This window comes from Phyllostomus hastatus, unplaced genomic scaffold (genome assembly GCF_019186645.2).
Source record: "Phyllostomus hastatus isolate PE091 unplaced genomic scaffold, TTU_PhHast_1.1 phas_contig_58, whole genome shotgun sequence".
Taxonomy (NCBI): Eukaryota; Metazoa; Chordata; class Mammalia; order Chiroptera; family Phyllostomidae; genus Phyllostomus; species Phyllostomus hastatus.
Window position 1 is genome coordinate 5461097 of NW_025333916.1, and position 18961 is coordinate 5480057.

At 36.4% G+C, this 18961-nt stretch overlaps 1 protein-coding gene across 7 annotated transcripts in view; it reads left to right on the plus strand.

Moving 5' to 3' along the window:
• Window positions 1–18961, plus strand: part of MCTP1 (multiple C2 and transmembrane domain containing 1) — a 470412-nt gene that overhangs the window by 229845 nt on the left and 221606 nt on the right. For all 7 annotated transcript variants that reach the window (XM_045848268.1, XM_045848269.1, XM_045848270.1 and 4 more), the window contains exons 3-5: window positions 4039–4181; window positions 15198–15277; window positions 18522–18633. In XM_045848268.1, the coding sequence (XP_045704224.1) occupies window positions 4039–4181; window positions 15198–15277; window positions 18522–18633 (335 nt within the window). The remainder of the gene's footprint in view (window positions 1–4038; window positions 4182–15197; window positions 15278–18521; window positions 18634–18961) is intronic.

The following is an 18961-nucleotide window of genomic DNA, read 5'->3' on the forward strand; positions in this document are numbered from 1 at the left end:
TGGAACACAGCTAATCATTAGCTACAGAACCTGTATGTACTGGCTAGGACCAGTGAGGCCAAAGTTAATTCGAGAATACAGAAAGTATAGGGCTTGTAAAAATGGAATCAGTTTGTTCACATCAACATCTGTACATCTTCCTTCTTCTTCTCCTTCTATACAGAATCTGAGTTTGCAAATTCACATTGTTTTTTATTAGGATTTAGCATTATTGAAAACTACAGGTCTCTGAAGTAGGAGCAGCTAATTATTTTCATTGTGTAATAGATTTGGAATAAGGTAGATTTAAACTTGTTAACCAGGAGGCTTATTTATTCTGAGAATGAAAACCAAGAGACTCAGTATTATACAGCTGTTTACGTTTTAAATATCTATGATACAATTTGAAGGGGGGAGAGGCTGCCATCTGGTGTTTGCTGCGCTCATTTCTGCACAGAAGGGGACCCCTTCAAAGTTTGGTTCTGCTGGACTTTAATTAAAGGCTGACTGACCAATGACGTGTAATGTTGAAGTGCTCGTTGGTGGCCTGACTCTGAAAAAGATCGAACATGGCAGTGGGGACATGTTATCCTTTACTACACAAGAAGATATACAAACCATGTCCTTAAAAAAAAACAACAAAACCAATATGATCTTAGGGTACAGATATAAACAATGGATGGTTTAAAATTGTTGAAGAATGTAATTAACAATTATAAAATAATTAATAGTGTTTACAAATAAATTCTGAAGTTAATGCACTATGATAAAATGGATGTTGAAAGATTGCTCTCAAATATGTCATTGATAGCAAAGTGAAGAGCTAACACTTCCTACTTTCCTCTCCTGTTTATTTACCCTGTTTTCATTTCATTATCACCATAAAAATGTTTTAATGAGGGTCATGACCCAGCTAATGATAATAAAGCACAAGAAAATGCCTGAGAACCTGTGTGCAGCAGAGGTGCCTTAACTTTGAATTGCAGAATTTAATAAGTGTTAGTGCCATCTTGTGGTTGAATGCAATATTGCAACAAAACAGCACAGGCACATGAATTAATAGTTTTTAAATTTTTTTTGAAACAACTAAACCTTTTTTTGGTATAATATATTTAATAAAGATTAATCACATGTTAGTGGCTTATATTTGTTGGGAGTTTTCATTATAATAAAATTCCTGGATTTCACTGGAAAGTCTATTGTAATGAAAGAATCTCCAAAACATGTGAGATTTTCTTATCTGTGAAATATAATAAGGTAGCACTTTCCAAAGTCACATTGGGGAATAGCTTTCAAAATATGTACTTAAGAAAAGTAGGCCCTATCATCAAAGAAGTCTCATGCCATACCCTTGCATTAGAGAGTCCATTCTCTTATTTAAAGGCTATAGAAAATGAAATCTGTTTGATTTTTCTTTAAACCAGCATTTTTCAAATATGCTTGACCAAAGAACACTTTTTAAAAAAGCAAATAATACCTATTAATATTATCATATAATAACTAGCTGAAATAAACTTGAAAAACACTTTCAAACATAAAAGATTAGATACAAATTTTTTACTGACTCTAAATTAAAACAGTGTCTCCAGTTCTCTGTGTTGGAATCACAAGCTGGAAATTTTGAACCGTTAAGGACTCTAAGTCAGCAAAGGTCACCTAAATTAATAAATTGAAAACAATTCAAATTTTCTTAAAGAAATTGGACTACTAACGTATTATTAAATCTTAACGATAGTACCCAGAGGACTAATCAGTGGTTGCAAAGAGAGAAGTGTAGCAGATTTTACCCAGTGAACTCAGAATAAAGTGAGGAAAGCCAGGCGGCTCACTCCCGTGAGTGGGCTTGTGAGTCTGGTGTCCCTGTAGTGGTGACTATGATATTTGCTAACATGTTTGCTCTCTCCAATCCAGGTCACCCCATGGCCAAATCTACACATTTGTAAAATATTTTACCATCGAAACGTGTTTTCAAAGTCCCTAAAAACAGCTTTTCTCTTTTTCTTATACAAATTTGTGAGATCTTTGTGCCTGTCACAGACTAAAAATTCTGTCTCTGATTCCTACCTTCAATTCACCCTTAGGCCGACGCTTGTTAGGTGGATTATTTCTCCAGCCTGTTGGGTATCTACTGCCTTGGATGGCATCGTGGATATGACAGAATGTTGATTCTGTACTAAGCACTGAAGATTTTTAAAAATAGTGACAAAAAGGACTCTGGTATTATGGAGCTTATTATATTTTCACAGGTGGTAGCAATTACATGGATGATTTTCAAAGTGAAAGGCAATAACTTGATCTAAGGCTTCACTGGGAAAATACAAATGATGGATTTTAATATCCCTCAATGTGTGTGTTACAATGCTCAGTGTCCAGGGTCCACAGCCCTAACTGGAAACCACTAAGTTAAAAATAGTCATTTTAAATATTAAACATTTTGGTTGCATTGAGCCTCTAGAGAACATATTATAACAGGCTACTATGTACTAGTTTGCATTTGTATTTATAAATATTTTTAAAAGTTGGTACCATTATGATAAAATTAAATTATCCCAAATGGGAATTTTACAATGAGAAATTTGGATCATTCTTTTATTATACACAGTCTAGCCACACAAATCCAAGGCATTGTTTTTATTTGGAGAATGTGGGGAGTTTTGAGAGAGCCCCCAAGTGACTAAATAAGAAAAGCCACAACCTCTAAGGCAGTGGTGTTTATGTGTCGTTGAGGTGAGTGGTGAGGAGGGATACAGATTGTGTGTCTAAGATCAGTATTGTGGTTGTAATGCCTAATATTTATATGGTGCTTTTCAGTTTTCATTGCCCCACTCACATTTTTAAATCATATAGATATAGTTATCAACTATAACTTCAGTGGAAAAAACTGAAACAAATCGAACACAATTTTATTATAAGAGCCTTATATAAAGAATTATTTCCTGAGGATGAAGGTTGTCACGCATTGGAATGATTTACCTGGGACATCACTGATACTCCTTCTCCAGGAATTCTTAATAACAACATTGACTCCTTATGTCGAGACTGCTCTTTTTCATCAGTCAGAATGGCAGAGATTGTATAATATACAGTGTCTGGCACAAGTAACACCCCTTTTTATTATAGAACCTTTCATTACAAAATAAACATGTAACTCTGTAGTAAAACAATATTATACTCTAGCACACCATACGCCATTTTAGGTGAAATGTTCACATTAAAACTATAAATTATTACACCCGTATTATTTCCCCACCAACCACACTCAAGCAGGTGTTACTTGCCAGACCCTGTGTGTGGAGGTGTGTAAAGCCCTCCCTCTTGCAGGTGTAGTAGAAGCAGCACAGGCATTCGAGTCAAACATCCTAGCTAGGATCCTAACGCCACCTCTTGCCAGCTGTTGTCCATAAGCAACTTATCTGGCAGCTCTGATTTTTTATCACCTTTGGGAGCTTGGGCGGTATTAAAGGATAATATGAGGTATCCAGATTATTTCCTAAACATTTGTCACCTCCTCCCCGATTCCTTCCTCTGAGGCCTTCCTTCCTTCCTAACGTTCAAAACTGAACCTTCTGAGAAAGAGAGAATGTGGGACCAAGGATGAAATTGAAGCCCAGTTTGAGACTCATCTTTGCCTAATTAAACACATTAGACTAGTATAAAATTTTAGCAGCTTATCTAAGTCTAAAACTAGTTAAATCAGCCAAGATCATGGATCATCCTTTTTATAGTTAACCAGATGGTACCAAGAGAAATGTCAGATTAATCCCTACCATTTATAATATTAATTAAATGTACATATGCAACATGCAATAGACTTTTAAAAATACCAGGACAGGGTAACAGTATTAAGTACAGAAGGTTAATAATAATGATTGTTATTATTATACTAACATAATTTATTTTCACTTCAATATTCCAGGAAAAAACCCTTAACCCTATTTTCCATGTGATCAGTTTTGTTGAACTTTTATTCCTTGAATACTTTCTGGTGTTTGGATGAGTTGTTCTCTTCCTTCCATAGAAAGGCACAGTTAACATGATCAATCTGCATTTCTTTAACAGGCACAAGTGATCCTTACGTGAAGTTTAAAATGGGAGGAAAAGAAGTTTTTAGAAGTAAAATAATATACAAGAACCTCAACCCTGTGTGGGAGGAGAAAGCTTCCATTCTTGTTGACCACCTCAGGGAGCCGCTGTACGTGAAGGTGAGCCAGAGTTTGGTTTTCCCTAATGCCATGTGACATAAAAGTCCCTGTTTGATGGTTTTTGTCATGTCTCTCTGACAAGATTTTTCACCAGAGATATATTCTGCCGTGCACAATTCTAGTCCATGGATGATGTGATTGAACATGAGATAGAGGGGACGAGGAGTCAGGGGGAGCAGCCTTCTTCAGAACAGACCTGGTGCCAGTCATTTAGGAGTGTCATGAAGTCCATCACCTTCTGCTTTGTGCAGTCCACCGATTTGTGCACTTTGAGGACGTATGAAAACGAGTCTCCATAGGAGCTAGCAACAAGGAAAGCTTACACAGAGCCCAGCCTTTCTGATTAATAATTCTATCAGGAGACCTACCAGTCCGGATTGCAAACAAAATGCTTTACCTGGAAAATGAGAAGGGTTAAGATAATAGCGCGAGAAATATTCCTGTCTCTGTTATATTATCAAAGATTAAAAATATATTTTCTCTAGTTTGATGAAGTTTTTAAATAAGAATTTAAGGAAAAGATTACACCCCTAACTCCTTGCCTTGTTTTCATACTTGACTTTCCTTTAATTCATATCTCTAGGTCGTATATTCTTTTTGGCTCCTGTGTTCTGAGGACCCATTCAGTGACTAAGCCTTTTTCCCCTATTACCACATCACATACCCCATCTTTTTTCTAAATTGTCGCAACTGGCACATGAAGCAAAAATCTCACATCATTTTTTCAGAAGTCTCTGAGCACCCTCTTTCTCCTCAACTTTTCAAATGTATTGCTTCGTGTTATTTCTCTTCTCCACAGAAAGGGGGGGAAAGACAAGATTTTATTAAAATAGTAGCATGATAGTTTATAAGATCGATGGAAAGAGAATTTCCTAAGTCTATAGTTGATAAGTTTCTAGAATTCATTATGGGGAGAATAGACCTGTCTTCACATAAGATATAGTCTTAAGTGTACTTTGGTTAGAGGAAATCAATTCAATACAATAGTGAACATAATGTGTGATTGCATAAGAATTATTAACATGAGCATATTCATCACCAACCCACCTTTCTCTGAAGAGAAGACCTGCCGGGTCAGAGATATTTCTCCTGCTTCTCACTTCAGGAAAGAAAGAAATATTTACATAAGAAAAAAGTATGTACCTTCATAATAAAGAACTGAGTAGGGGATCAAAAAAGAATTTTAAAAAGACAGGTGGGGTATAAAGGAAATTTTCTTTCTAGGGAATTTTAGAAGAGATCAATTAAGCAACTGCAATCATGAAGAAAATGGATGGGAAGGGAAAGCAAGTGTGAATAAGGACACCTGGGCCATTTGGATGTCATTTAGTGTCCCTTCAAGAAAAATCAGGGAAGGAAAGGGAGGGTTTTTTAATTTTCTTTTTTTTTTATTTTAATTGTTGTTCAAGTACAGTTTTCTGCCTTTTACTCCTATCCCAGCCCACCCCCCAGCCCTTCCCACCTCCCTCCCATTTCTACCCCTCCTTGTTTCCATCCATGTATCTCCCACACTTGTTCCTGCAAACCCTTCCCCTTTTCCCCTGGAACTCCCTCCCCTCTCCCCTCTGGTCACTGTCAACCTGTTCTCTATTTCAGTGTCTTTGGTTATATTTTGCTTGTTTGTTTGTTTTGTTGATTAGGTTCCTGTTAAAGGTGAGATCATATGGTATTTGTCTTTCACTGCCTGGCTTATTTCGCTTAGCATAATGCTTTCTAGTTCCATTCATGCCTTCGAGAAGGATAGGGGCTCCTTCTTTCTTTCTGCTGCATAGAATTCCATTGTGTAAATGTACCACAGCTTTTTGATCCACTCATCTATTGATGGACACTTAGGTTGCTTCCAACACTTGGCTATTGTAAATTGTGCTGCTATGAACATTGGGATGCATAGGTTCTTTTGGATTGGTGTTTCAGGGTTCTTAGGATATAATCCTAGCAGTGGAACTGCTGGGTCAAAAGGCAGATCCATTTTTAGTTTTCTGAGAACATTCCATACTGTTTTCCACAGTGGTTATACCAGTTTGCAATCCCACCAGCCATACACTAGGGTTCCCTTTTCTCCACAACCTCTCCAACACTTGTTGTTTGTTGCTTTGTTAATGATGGCCATTCTGACTGGTGTGAAGTGGTATCTCATTGTGATTTTAATTTGCATCTCTCTGATAGCTAGCAATACTGAGCATTTGTTCATGTGTCTCTGGATCCTCTGTATGTCCTCCTTGGAGAAGTGTCTGTTCAAGCCCTTTGCCCATTTTTTAATTGGGTTGCTTGTCTTCTTAGAGTGGAGTTGTATGAGTTCTTTATATATTTTGGAGATTAAACTCTTGTCTGAGGTATCATTAGCAAATATGTTTGTGCATGCAGTTGGTTCTCTTTTTATTTTAATACTGTTTTTCTTTAGCTGTGCAGAAGCTTTTTATTTTGATGAGGTTCCATTTGTTTTTTCTTTCCTTTATGTCCCTTGCTGTAGGGGACATATCAGTTCTGTGTGAAATATCTGAGAGTTTCCCACCTATGTTCTCCTCTAGGATTTTAATGGTGTCATGGCCTATGTTTAAATCTTTTATCCACCTTGAATTTATTTTTGTATAAGGTGTAAGTTGGTGCTCAAGTTTCATTTTTTTGCATGTAGCTGTCCAGTTTTCCCAACACCATTGTTGAAGAGGCTATTTTTACTTCATTTTACGTTGCTTCCCCCTTTGTCAAATATTAATTGACCATAGAGACTTGGGTTTATTTCTGGGCTCTCTGTTCTGTTCCGTTGGTCTATGCGCCTGTTTTTATACCAGTACCAGGCTGTTTTGATTACAGTGGTCTTGTAATACAGTTTGGTATCAGGTATTGTGATCCCTCCTACTTTGCTCTTCTTTCTCAAAATTGCCGCAGCTATTTGGGGTCATTTATGGTTCCATATAAATTTTTGAAGTGTTTGTTCTATACCTGTGAAATATGCCATTGGTACTTTAATAGAGCATTGAATCTGTAAATTGCTTTGGATAGTATGGACATTTTGATGATGTTAATTCTTCCAGTCCATGAACACAGTATATATTTCCATTTGTTTGTGTCTTCCTTGATTTCTTTTTTCAGTGTTGCGTAGTTTTCTGAGTGCAGGTCTTTTACATCCTTGGTTAGGTTTATTCCTAGGTATTTTATTTTTCTTGTTGCTATATTGACTGGGATTTTTTTTCTTGATTTCTGCTTCTGCTGTTTCATTGTTGGTATAAAAATGCCTTTGGTTTCTGGATATCGACTTTGTATCCTGCTGTTCTGCTAAATTCATTTATTAGTTTGAGCAGTTTTTTGGTGGAGCCTATAGGATTTTCTATGTACACTGTCATATCATCTGCAAACAATGACAGTTTTGTTTCCTCCTTTCTGATTTGGATGCCTTTTATTTCCTTTTCTTCTCTGATCGCTGTGGCTAAAACTTCCAATACTATGTTGAATAGAAGTGGTAAAAGTGGACAACCTTGTCTTATTCCTGATATTAGTGGAAAAGATTTTAGTTTTTGCCCATTGAGTATGATGTTGGCTGTAGGTCTCTCACATATGGCCTTTATTGAGGAATGCTCCTTCTATTCCCACTTTTCTGAGTGTTTTTATCATAAATGGGTGCTACACCTTATCAAATGCTTTTTCTGCATCTATTGATGTGATCATGTGATTTTTGTCTTTGGTTTTGTTTAGGTAATGTATTATATTTATTGATTTGCGAATATTGTACCATCCTTGCATCCCTGGAATGAATCCCACTTGGTCATGGTGTATGATCTTTTTAATGTATTGTTGGATGTGGTCTGCCAATATTTTGTTGAGGATTTTAGTGTCTATGTTCAGCAGCAATACTGACCAAAGTTTTCTTTCTTTGTTGTGTCTTCATCTGGTTTAGGGATTATAATGATGCTGGCTTCATAAAAAGAGTTTGGGAGTCTTCCATCATTCTGGATTTTTTTGAGTAATCTGTGAAGGATAGGGGTTAGCTCTTCCTTAAATGCTTTGTAGAATTCTCCTATGAAATCATCCAGCCCAGGGCTTTTGTATGTTGGGAGTTTTTTGATTACTGCTTCAATTTCATTTGCTGTTATTGGTCTGTTCAGGCTTTCCGCTTCTTCTTCATTGAGTTTTGGAAGATTTTTTTTTCTAGAAATTTGTCCATTTCATTAGGTTTTCAAATTTCTTGGCACACAGTTCTTCGTAGTAATTTCTTAAAATCCTTTGTATTTCTGTGGTATCAGTTGTAATCTCTCCTCTTTCATGTCTGATTGTGTTTATTTTGGTTCTCTCTCTTTTTTTCTTGATGAGCCTGCTTAAAGGCTTGTCGATTTTGTTTATCTTTTCAAAGAACCAGCTCCTGGATTCATTGATCCTTAGAATTGTGCTTTTAGTCTCTCTGTCATTTAATTCTGCTCTGATCTTGGTTATTTCCTTCCTTCTACTTGCTCTGGGTGGAAAGAGAGTTACTTTTATATTCATTTATGTGGATCTGTTTCTTTAATGGGATATCTCTCTATGAAAGATGATGTGGAGCACTGGTCTTTACAAGGGTTACAAATGAACTGCCCCAAGTACACTAGATATTGTTTGGGTTCTTTAGCTTTTGTTATGTCTTCAAGAATGAGTATTAATCTATGTAAAAATCCAAATGTCAAAATGCATATTTTAAAAGGGATATCTTAACTGGCTCAAAACCAAAGAAAATAATGGAAAAATTTTTGGTTTGGTTTGAGAGAGCAAGGATATATATATAACAGATGTGCTTGGACTGCACATGAAGACAGTGACACTGCATGCAGGTGGGTGACACCCTGTGAGCAAAGAAGCTGGCAGAGGAAACCCATGGGTTGTTTGGGTCTGTCTGCCCACCACCCTGAGTGTCGGGGCACAGCAGTGAGCAGCCACAGCTTCACTCCTGCCATCCAGAAGATGCTTAGTGAGTTACAAAAGGTTTTGCATTAAATAGAAATGAGACTGGCCTCTCAAAGACTAATATAACACAAAATGACAGTATTTTATTTTGTGTATTACTTTATGCTTTTTAATATGCTTTGATATTTTTCATTTTATTTTCATTTTATATTAATTGCATAGGGCTTCTTTTGAAAAAAAAAAACCTCTTTTTCCATTTTTTTTTGTTACCCACTTTTACCTAATCTTGCACACACAAGAACCTAACTAAAATGCATTGGTAGAAATGATATTTTAAGTTACTAGAATTTCATGAAAATGCATTATTTTAATTGACTCTACACAGCCCTGTGTGATTGACTGACTTGATTTTAATATTATAACCACAGCCTCCACGAGGAGAGATTAATCATGCCTCAAAGATTTCTTAGGGACTAACCAAAACTGTAGTGACAGATAATATGAAAATGTATCCATGAGCTAGATAGATAGTTAGAAAATATTAAGGAGTACCCCGTCATCTCTAGTTAAAGGAAAAAGAAGTCGATGTACATAGACCCTGTTATTTGATTTCTGTCAATGTAAAGGTTACCGAGGGAAACAAAATCCCATTCTGAACAAGGTTATAAAATCATAATGAAGTTGCAGTGCTTCTACCATTTCTACTAAAAACAGATACTTTTCAAAAAAACATCCTGGAACTGCCATTTTTCAAGACTGCACAAAATAAATAAGAATGTACTTTGCAATTGGTTGGCATGCCTTCACAGGAAGGGCAGGAGGGAAAACAAGTCTGGAGGAGCGGCCTGGGAAATGCTGATAATGAGGTGGGAGGAGAAGAGGGAGTTAGAACGCAGTACTTTGTAGTGAGCTGCAAGTCGCTGGAGCCCACTCTGTGTCCTCAGGGACGCTCTGGCACTCGTCTGAAACAACAGGGTACATTCGGCATCCATTTCCACTGAATTGAATTAAAATTCTCCATTATCATTTCACTAACAGTGATATCTAAGGTACACAGTGAAAACCCAGAGTTGCAGTGGAAGAGACAGAAATAATATAAAGAGGAAAATGTTCATATAAATTGTTGCTTGTTTGGCCTTATCATGAGCTTGAAATCTGGGTATTAAATTGGAATGCTTTTTGACATAATAGAAAGATTTTGAGAATTAGCAAGACAATTCAGTTAGGGGTCATGTTACTAAGATTGTCACTTTAACAAAATGGAAAGTTTCTTAAATAATGCATATTGATTCAAGCTTCAGATAGAAAGTAAAAAAGGTACTTTATGCTTGGTTCAAATTAAAAAAAAAGACCACATTACTGTTTTAATCTAAAATTATTCCTTAGTAGGTTTTAAGGGCTCTAAAAGGATGTTATATACCCATTATCCTCAACCCTAGCTGTACATTAGGATTTTCCAGAAAGCTTTAAAGAACCTAGATGTCCAAGTCTCTCTCCTAAAGATTGTGATTCAGGACCTGGGAGATAGAGTCCACACTTCTGTATTTTCAAAACACAGTAGTTAATTCTGAGGCACTGCTTGGGTAGAGAGTTTATTTCTAGACATTTAAATGGAAACTGAATAGTTGGAATGGAAATAGGTTCGCAGCCACAACTCATAGAGCAACCTAATAAAATTACTCTCAAGTTAAATGGTGTTTGTATTATCTTAGATATGTTTTTCTGTGTGGTTCAAAAACAGTTCCTAAATACATGAATCAAGAATTTCAATTACTTTAGATTTTAAAAAGTCGATAGGAAAACAAAACAAAGATGAAAAGCATGACTACTTTGACTGTACTTGCTTTTGCTTCATTGGGAAAGACACTGCAGGGCTGCTGAGTCTTGGGACAGAATCTACAGTCGCGTCATCACAACAATAGCTACCGCTCACTGAGCACTGCGCTGTGTGCTCCAGCTGCTTAAAGCACATGATCCTGACACTGACCCTACAAGTAACTGCTGTCATCTCCTGTGTCATTATTTTTTACTTTTATTAAATGTATTAGGGTGATATTGGTTAATAAAATTATACAGGTTTCAAGTGCAATTCTGTGATACATCATCTGTATATTGCATTTGTGTGTTCACCACCCAAAGTTGAGTCTCTCCTGTCACCATATATTCGACCCCTTTCACCCCGTGCTATCCCCCACCCCTGCACTGTGTCTTGGTAACCACTGTACTATTGTCTGTACCTATTTCCTCTCCTTTGCATAGATGAATGAGATTCAGAGAGATTAAGATTGCTATGTCCACTCAGCAATTCTGCAAAATAGCTTCCATTTTGCACTATAGCTGATTAATTGGAATGGCCACAGTTAGGTTTTGTGTTGTTTCTTTGCTTTACAATGTCAGTTGTAAAGCAACTGTGATTTAGAGTTTAATGATTCTTTTATAATGAAATGGTTATTTTGAAGCTTCCTGGGTATGCAAATGGGGCATGGATGTATTTTCTGAGTAGAATTTTATATTTTGGATCGTATTGTTTGACCTGGATACCTTTCCACTTCCTATTCTCATTATGTGTCCTCACTTCATTCAAATGCCATCTTCTCTTACATCAATAGCAGTTCTCATTATCCCATACCCTGAGATATTTTTCTCCACAGCACTATAACTACCTAACACATATTTGTTTATTGTCTGTATCTTTCCCTTCTATGTAAACCCCAAGAAATAAAGGCTTTGTTTTGTTCACTGATGTATTTCCAGTGCCTAGAATAGTACTTGGCAAGTTACATGGACTCACCAAATATTTTTGCAATAAATTCATGAATAAAAATATGAATCATTCAAACTGCCAAATTACAATTCCCCTGAAGTCACAATTACGTAGCGATATTTCAGTCGTTTGAGCTAACAAATCCCCATTTTTGCTGAAACTGGTGTGAGTTATTTTCTGTTACTTAAATCCAAAAGCATTTAAATTGATCCACTCTCTAATGCATTGATTAGGATAAAATATTTGTTGTTCTAAACTGATTTGAGAATGAAGAGAATTGTTTCTGAGTCCCCAAGCAACTTCTACCTGATGTGACCTTGTGTTTCCAGCACAATGGAGTGGGGGTTCGAAATTAAGCATCCCATGTAATTGTATACATTCAAATGTCAAGTGCTTCACCAAGAGTGGGTGCCCAGGTGATGGCTTTTAAATTTTTGAAGTTTAGTACAACAAGATTTTGTTCTGACCTCTTTCAATCCTAGAATTTTGGGGACAGGAACAAACCTTTAAAACTTTGGGTTCCTTATCTGAAATATGGAAACAATACCTTGTTCACTGAGTTGTGTAAGAATTAAATTTAAAAATCTGTGTCATGTATTTAGCACAGTGCCTAACATATCATAAATGTAGACAACAACATTAACCAGAGTGAGCTGTGCATGTTGCTATTGTAGCAGGGGTCCCTCCCCCTTTTATTATTTTTCTCTGCTGTGCATTTTTGAAGTTCCACCGAGAGCAATGCTCCCTCTGACTAGTAGTGTGTAGAGCTTGAAACCAAGTAGCATATCTAGTAATTTCATTAACAAATCGATTTTGATGTTTCCATTCTGTCCCGCGTCAATGCCTTTGCTGATGACCAGGAATTGAGAACTAAAATAAATGTCTAGCATTAGGATAGTAGGAAAGACTCTAATCATAAGAGTAGAGAGAGTTTAAAAGTAAAAAAAAAAGTTGAGTCACCCAGTTGGGTCATCTAGCCTAATAAATGCACTGGGTTTACAGCTCTTCACTGCGCGTGTGTGGATGTACCCCAGGTGTTTTCGTTGATTATATGTCACTATAGTCTCCCCAAAATTTTAAGCCTTAACGTAGTACAGTTAGAAGAGATTGCACAAGAGAATTTCTTTAATCTGTGGTGTAAATTTTATGTTGTAAAATACACTACTGCAGCCACTTGCAAATACCTAGGTGTCAGTAGGAAAGATGCCCACAATACTCACATGATATGCCATTAAGCGGAAGACTAAAGTTCCAGAATGCAACTGATCAGGGAGGCTATTTGTTGTAGGAATGCTGCACTTTCTACAACAAATGTACTCCTGCAAGGCTGTATGTAAATCAAGTAACTGTAGATTGAATAATTTAAGAGGTATTAGAGGAACTTATTACTTAAATAAATCCCCTTATGACTCTTCAAATCTAAGAATCTTTTTATAATGAAATGTATTTATCTTTTTGTTTTAAGATTGATTTTTTTACATGTTAAATTTGTTTAAATTGAAGTACACCTGCACTAGAGAAAAAACAGTAACTGATTCAGGGCTGCTGTATACATTGTTCCTTCTGCTTCTAGCTTTCTAACAGTGTGCTGAGAATTGGGCATAGGAGCACTGGGCTACAGGATCTCTCAGGCCAATGGATTCCCACATCCTGGAGACCTAATGGCCTGGCTTGTCCTTTCAAGAGAGAGCTGATCTATTTAGGCTCATATACTCCAGTATATGAGCATATGAGTTTCTGTTTGAAAGGGCAAAGAAACACAGCTCCAAACTTCATCTACTAGCATTTTTTTCCATCTTGAAAATTTCTCTGACCTTCTCTGTTCTGTGTTTCTTTTCAGACCCTGTTGTTTTCTTTACACCACTTATCAAGATGTGTAATTACACATCACCTGTGCACCTCCTTGTTTAACACGTGTCTTCCTCACTGTACTGTAAACATGGACAATGTCAGTTTGCTCGCCACTGTTCACTTAGTGCCTTGCACATTGTCTGACACATGATAAGTCCCTGATCAACGTTGGCTGAGGGAATGAACAAGAAAAACTTAATAAGTGGATGAAAGTTAGCCAACTACCATTTACTTAGAGATTTTTTTTTAGAAAAGGCCCTAACTGATCTGGCTCTGAGCTATCTCTTCAATGCCCTTCTACTCTCCATCTTTCTCAATCTGCTTTAACCACACTGGCTTCTTAATAATTATCCTTGAACATGCTAATTGCTTGCTGGTTCCTCCACCTAGAGCACAGGTGGCAAACACAAGGCTCACAGGCCAAATCTGGCCTTCTATCTTCTTTTATCCAGCCTAGCACCTTATTTCTACCCACTGGCAATGCTGAACTCCTTGTACCTAGTTAAGGAATAGTTACATTTATACAGTCTTAAAATTACACTGGGCCCTTTGAAGGCAACCATGAGGTTGATGTGGACCCCGATGAAAATGAGTTTGATACCCCTAACCTAGAGTGTTCTTTCCATACTAACATGGCTTAATCTTTCTCATCACTGGGGTCTCCATATGAACACACTTCCTCCCAGAGGCCTTCCTGAACTCTCTGTCTGAAATAGCAGCTCCCGCCATGCCCCCTTAGATATTTGTCTCCACAGTGTCCATCACTAAACTGTACATGTCCATTTCGGTATTTATCCGTAAATGGGGATAAGTCAGGGCCATTGTCTGCCTTATTCACTGTAGTATGAATAAGAAGAAGAAAAGGCACAGAGGAGATACTGGCAAATTGTTCTGACAGAAGGAAGAAATGCATTCTCTCTTTTCTTGTCCTTTGTTGTTGTTAATCACATTAACATTATCCCCTAGTCATTGCTTGTGACAATAAGCATGTAATTTAACTTAATGTAACATCACAAAATGCTTTAATCATAATATCTCAGTTTTTACTTGTTTGTATCTTTAAATGGCATTGTGCCATAATATCATAGAATTTGTCTTCTATGACCTGAGAACCTGGAATGATATTCTCATCATCTTTAGTTCAGGCTGAAAGACATATTTGTTTAATTTCTTGCCAACTCATTCACCTTCCAGTGATGCTGATGCCCTTGTATTGTATGGGGAAACTCTTCAAAGTCTGTGTTTCCCACATTTTTGATGACCTACTATATTTTATTTGATTTTATTCATCTTTCTTAAAGTTCTATTTGGTATAAATCAATATTTTCAAGTTGGATATTAAACACCATTTTCTTTTAATGTTTTCTGACACATGTTTTATCACACTTTACAAAAACAAATACTATTTAAAAATAAATGTTAGAAAACTTCATTGTTTTGATGATATAGACAAAAGCAAATGTTGTATCAAGATATTTGTATTTAAAGCTTATTTTGGAATTGTTTATAATAATGTCTTTTTGGCTTCTTAGGTATTTGACTATGATTTTGGACTACAGGATGACTTCATGGGCTCAGCCTTTCTGGATCTCACACAGCTGGAGTTAAACAGGTGATTTCAGAACTGTTGTAAAATCACTACATCTCGTTGAGCAGATGTGCCAGTATGATGGACAGTGTCAGCAGGTCTGGATTCTAGGTGCTGTTCTATCATGTGTGGTTGTGAACCTTTGTGCTAGGTAGTCCTTCTGAAGTACCGTTTTCATGTTTACCCAAAGGAAATAATAGCATCTCCCCTGACTATGTCATTCAACAACTATTTAACAGAAAAATTCTTGAATACCTGCTTTCCCCTGGTACAGTGCTAAGTAAAGGAATCTAGAGATAAGAGACACATTCCTTGTTCTCATATTGCTTGTCTGGTTGTAGTGAGGCATCAAGATTATGCCTGTTAGTCATACTTATTAACTTAAGAACCAGGCCACTATATGGGAAATAAAACATGTGCACTTTGCTTCAAATACAGCAACTCTCTTATCACCTGAGCCAAAATAGAGTCTAATTGTGCCATTACCAGTAATCCTGGGTTACCAAGAAATGCCTGTGGAATGGAGGCAGACTGGTCATACTTGCTCAGTTATAGTAGCTTACCATTGCTTGACTAGTTGTAAAGTTATATTTTTACTACTAATATTAATTATTTATTGCACCTAATTATGGGCTTGTATTTTTTTCAAGTGCATTTCCACATAGAAGCTAAGAATTGATTAATACTACAGAAGAAAAAATAGGCTTGAAAAGGGTCCAGTGCTGCTGGAATGGGTTGCAAAGGGAGCTATAAAATCTCCTGTGGTGGTTTGCGTTAGGTGCTGCTGCTGCATCAAGTGTCAGAAATAGTGGAAAGCAGTATAATGGACCAGATTATTACTCTACATTTCTACAAATGCAGATGAGCAGGGGAATATAAATTGTAGAGCCCCTTAAGTGTTATAGTCAACTAAGTTTGAGCACAGTGTCCACTTTTGGTCTTCCAAAGGTCATTTTTACCTCAAAATGGACAAAAAGGGCCTGTACCTTCATGTCCCTTTATGTCCTTCATTGCAACCATAGTGCAGGGTGACCTAAAAATAGAACCCAGCTAAAGGGTGGTTCCCCACCTCACCACAGTGGGAGGAAGTGCCCTAGATGGTGTTGCTTATAGTCTATTATTGTAAAACTAAGCTCCAGCTAGAATGGGCTGTGCTGTCCTTCTGTCAAGTCCATATTATATTTTCCATAGGCTTATGCATAAGGCTATGCAAACTACTGGACTTAATCACAGAGCACAATTTTTTCTTCTTCTCTGTTAAAGATAAATTATTGCAAAAAATAACTAAATGGAAAAATATGGGATAATTAAGAAAATATATACAAGCATTTGGTGTTCATGTTGCCACATTACTTATTTTACATATTAATTAACCATTCCCTTTCCCCCAAGCTACTTTTTACAATCACATACTACTTTAAAAAATTATGTATCTGTAATTATGCCATTAAATTCCATCTCTCAGGATGTAAGAAGAGGGATTATAATAGTGGTCATATAAATACTTATGCTACTATATAATGCATTAAGGGATCTCTTTGAAAGAAAATAATAAATGTCCTAAAGCAACTGCAAAAGTCCTTAAATCTTTATCATGTAATCATTATAAAAATGTAATGAAGATTTTTCTATTAATTTTTATGTATAATCATTATAGGAAAACAAGCTGTGATCCCCCTCCACACAGACACACATACAATATAATGCTTAATATATTGCATATTGTTAAAATAAAAGGAACAAGTTATTATTATATGACCATAATGATTAGTTGTAACTAAAATAACATTGGAACAATTTGCTTCACAGCTATTATAACACATATTTTATCTAACAGGCTACTTATTTTCAGTTAAAGCCCCTGATATCAGAAAACTGTTCATATTTTTAATAACATCATTCCTTCACTTTCATATAATTATCTTTCATATAATTAAGCATTATATGAAAGAGTTTTCTACTATTATAATAACTTAGTATTAAAAAGAAACTAAGGCTCTCAACCCTGGTCATATGAGAAAATCATTTAGGAAGCTTTATAAATATGTAGGTTTCCAGACCCCACCCTGATGGATCTATAGTGACAGCCAGAGTCCTTATGGGCAGAATTCAGGACTGTGCAATTTTTTAAAAACTCTCCAGTTGATTCTGATGTGCGACCAGGACCAAAAGTTCTCATTTGGATCAACTTACCCCACCCAACCTTCCCCGCAGTGTGAGACTCTAACTGGATTGTTTCCTAACAGTTAAGGTCAGTGAAGACAAGGATCTTATCTTTGGCCTTTGGTTTTTACCCAGAAACTAGCCTAGTGTGTGGCTTTTGATATGTTATTAATACATGTTTTGTGAATGAAATTAATGAATAGGTGACTAAACAAGCAAAGGAACATTACTAATTTGCCAGCATTTCAAGCTTCAAATTTAGTACCAAACTTTTCATAGTCCCTTAGATTTATGGAGGGCATGAATCCTTATTTGTTAAATATTAATTAAAATATGGAAACAAGCTATCACTATGCATTGTCTATTGAATGTATAATTTGCTTACTTTCTAAAAGTCATTGTGGGTAATGAGTAATTTATAATCTCTTCCTCAGAGATACATAATTCCAAAATCTTCTAAGTATTGATCAAATTATTGATTTTCTTGCATTTCTGATTCAGGCATAGGTTTAGACAACCCAAAAATAGGAGCACTGTTATAAGTATTGGAATTTCTTTTAAGTAATTATACATTGTTTTTAAAGTATATCTGTAATACATATTAAATAAATTATATTTTTCATTTTTCTCTTCTCCCACTCATTTTTTAATGATTAAAAATCATATTTCATATTCCTGATTTAAAAATCATATTTCATATTCCTGATTTTAAAAAATCTTAAATAACCAAAAGGAAGCTAGTGGTCAATAAGTGCCCCTATTTAGTTGTTGGAGTCAAATTTACAGAAAATAGCCGCCATGTATTCTTCGTGTTCAGAGACCACAGAGCAGGTATGTATAGGTTTCTCCATGCTGCTGTGGGTGTTTGGCCTTTCAGGCAACCCTGGGGCCTTTCCAGAGCCCCACGCGGGACTGAAACTTATCCAGTGAATCCAAGTGCACCCAGTTGGCCCATGACTATTGGATAACTTAATTCATCGATGAAACTTTAATAACAACAAAAATTATAACAGGAGTGTATAGGAACACAAAAGTGTTCATATAAAATGTATTTTTGGCTTATTCATTGAATAACTGTTCAAAATCTTAATATTTTTCCACACAGGCCCACAGATGTGACTCTGACACTGAAAGATCCCCACTATCCTGACCATGACCTTGGAGCCATTTTGCTCTCAGTCATCCTCACACCTAAGGAAGGAGAGCACAGGGATGTGGTAAGTCCCTCCACAGCCTTGTAGGGCTGCTTTCTTGCCCTCAGGCTCACTCTCAGATGTGCACTCAGACACTGTCAGGATGTTGTGAGCCTTCTCTGAGCCCAGAGGTCATAACAAAGAGAAGGAGCCTGTGGAAACCTGGTCCGTTCTTTGTTCCTGAGAGTGTCCCGGGTATCACTAGGCCCTGTATATCTTTTTAACTCACATTTCCTGCTCTGTACTCCAGATCAGAACCTCTGTTGTAAAAGAGGAAACACATTTGCATCTTTTATTATAATTTTATTTCTCAATTTCTGACCTGTTATATTGTAGACAAAGAACAGTGTTC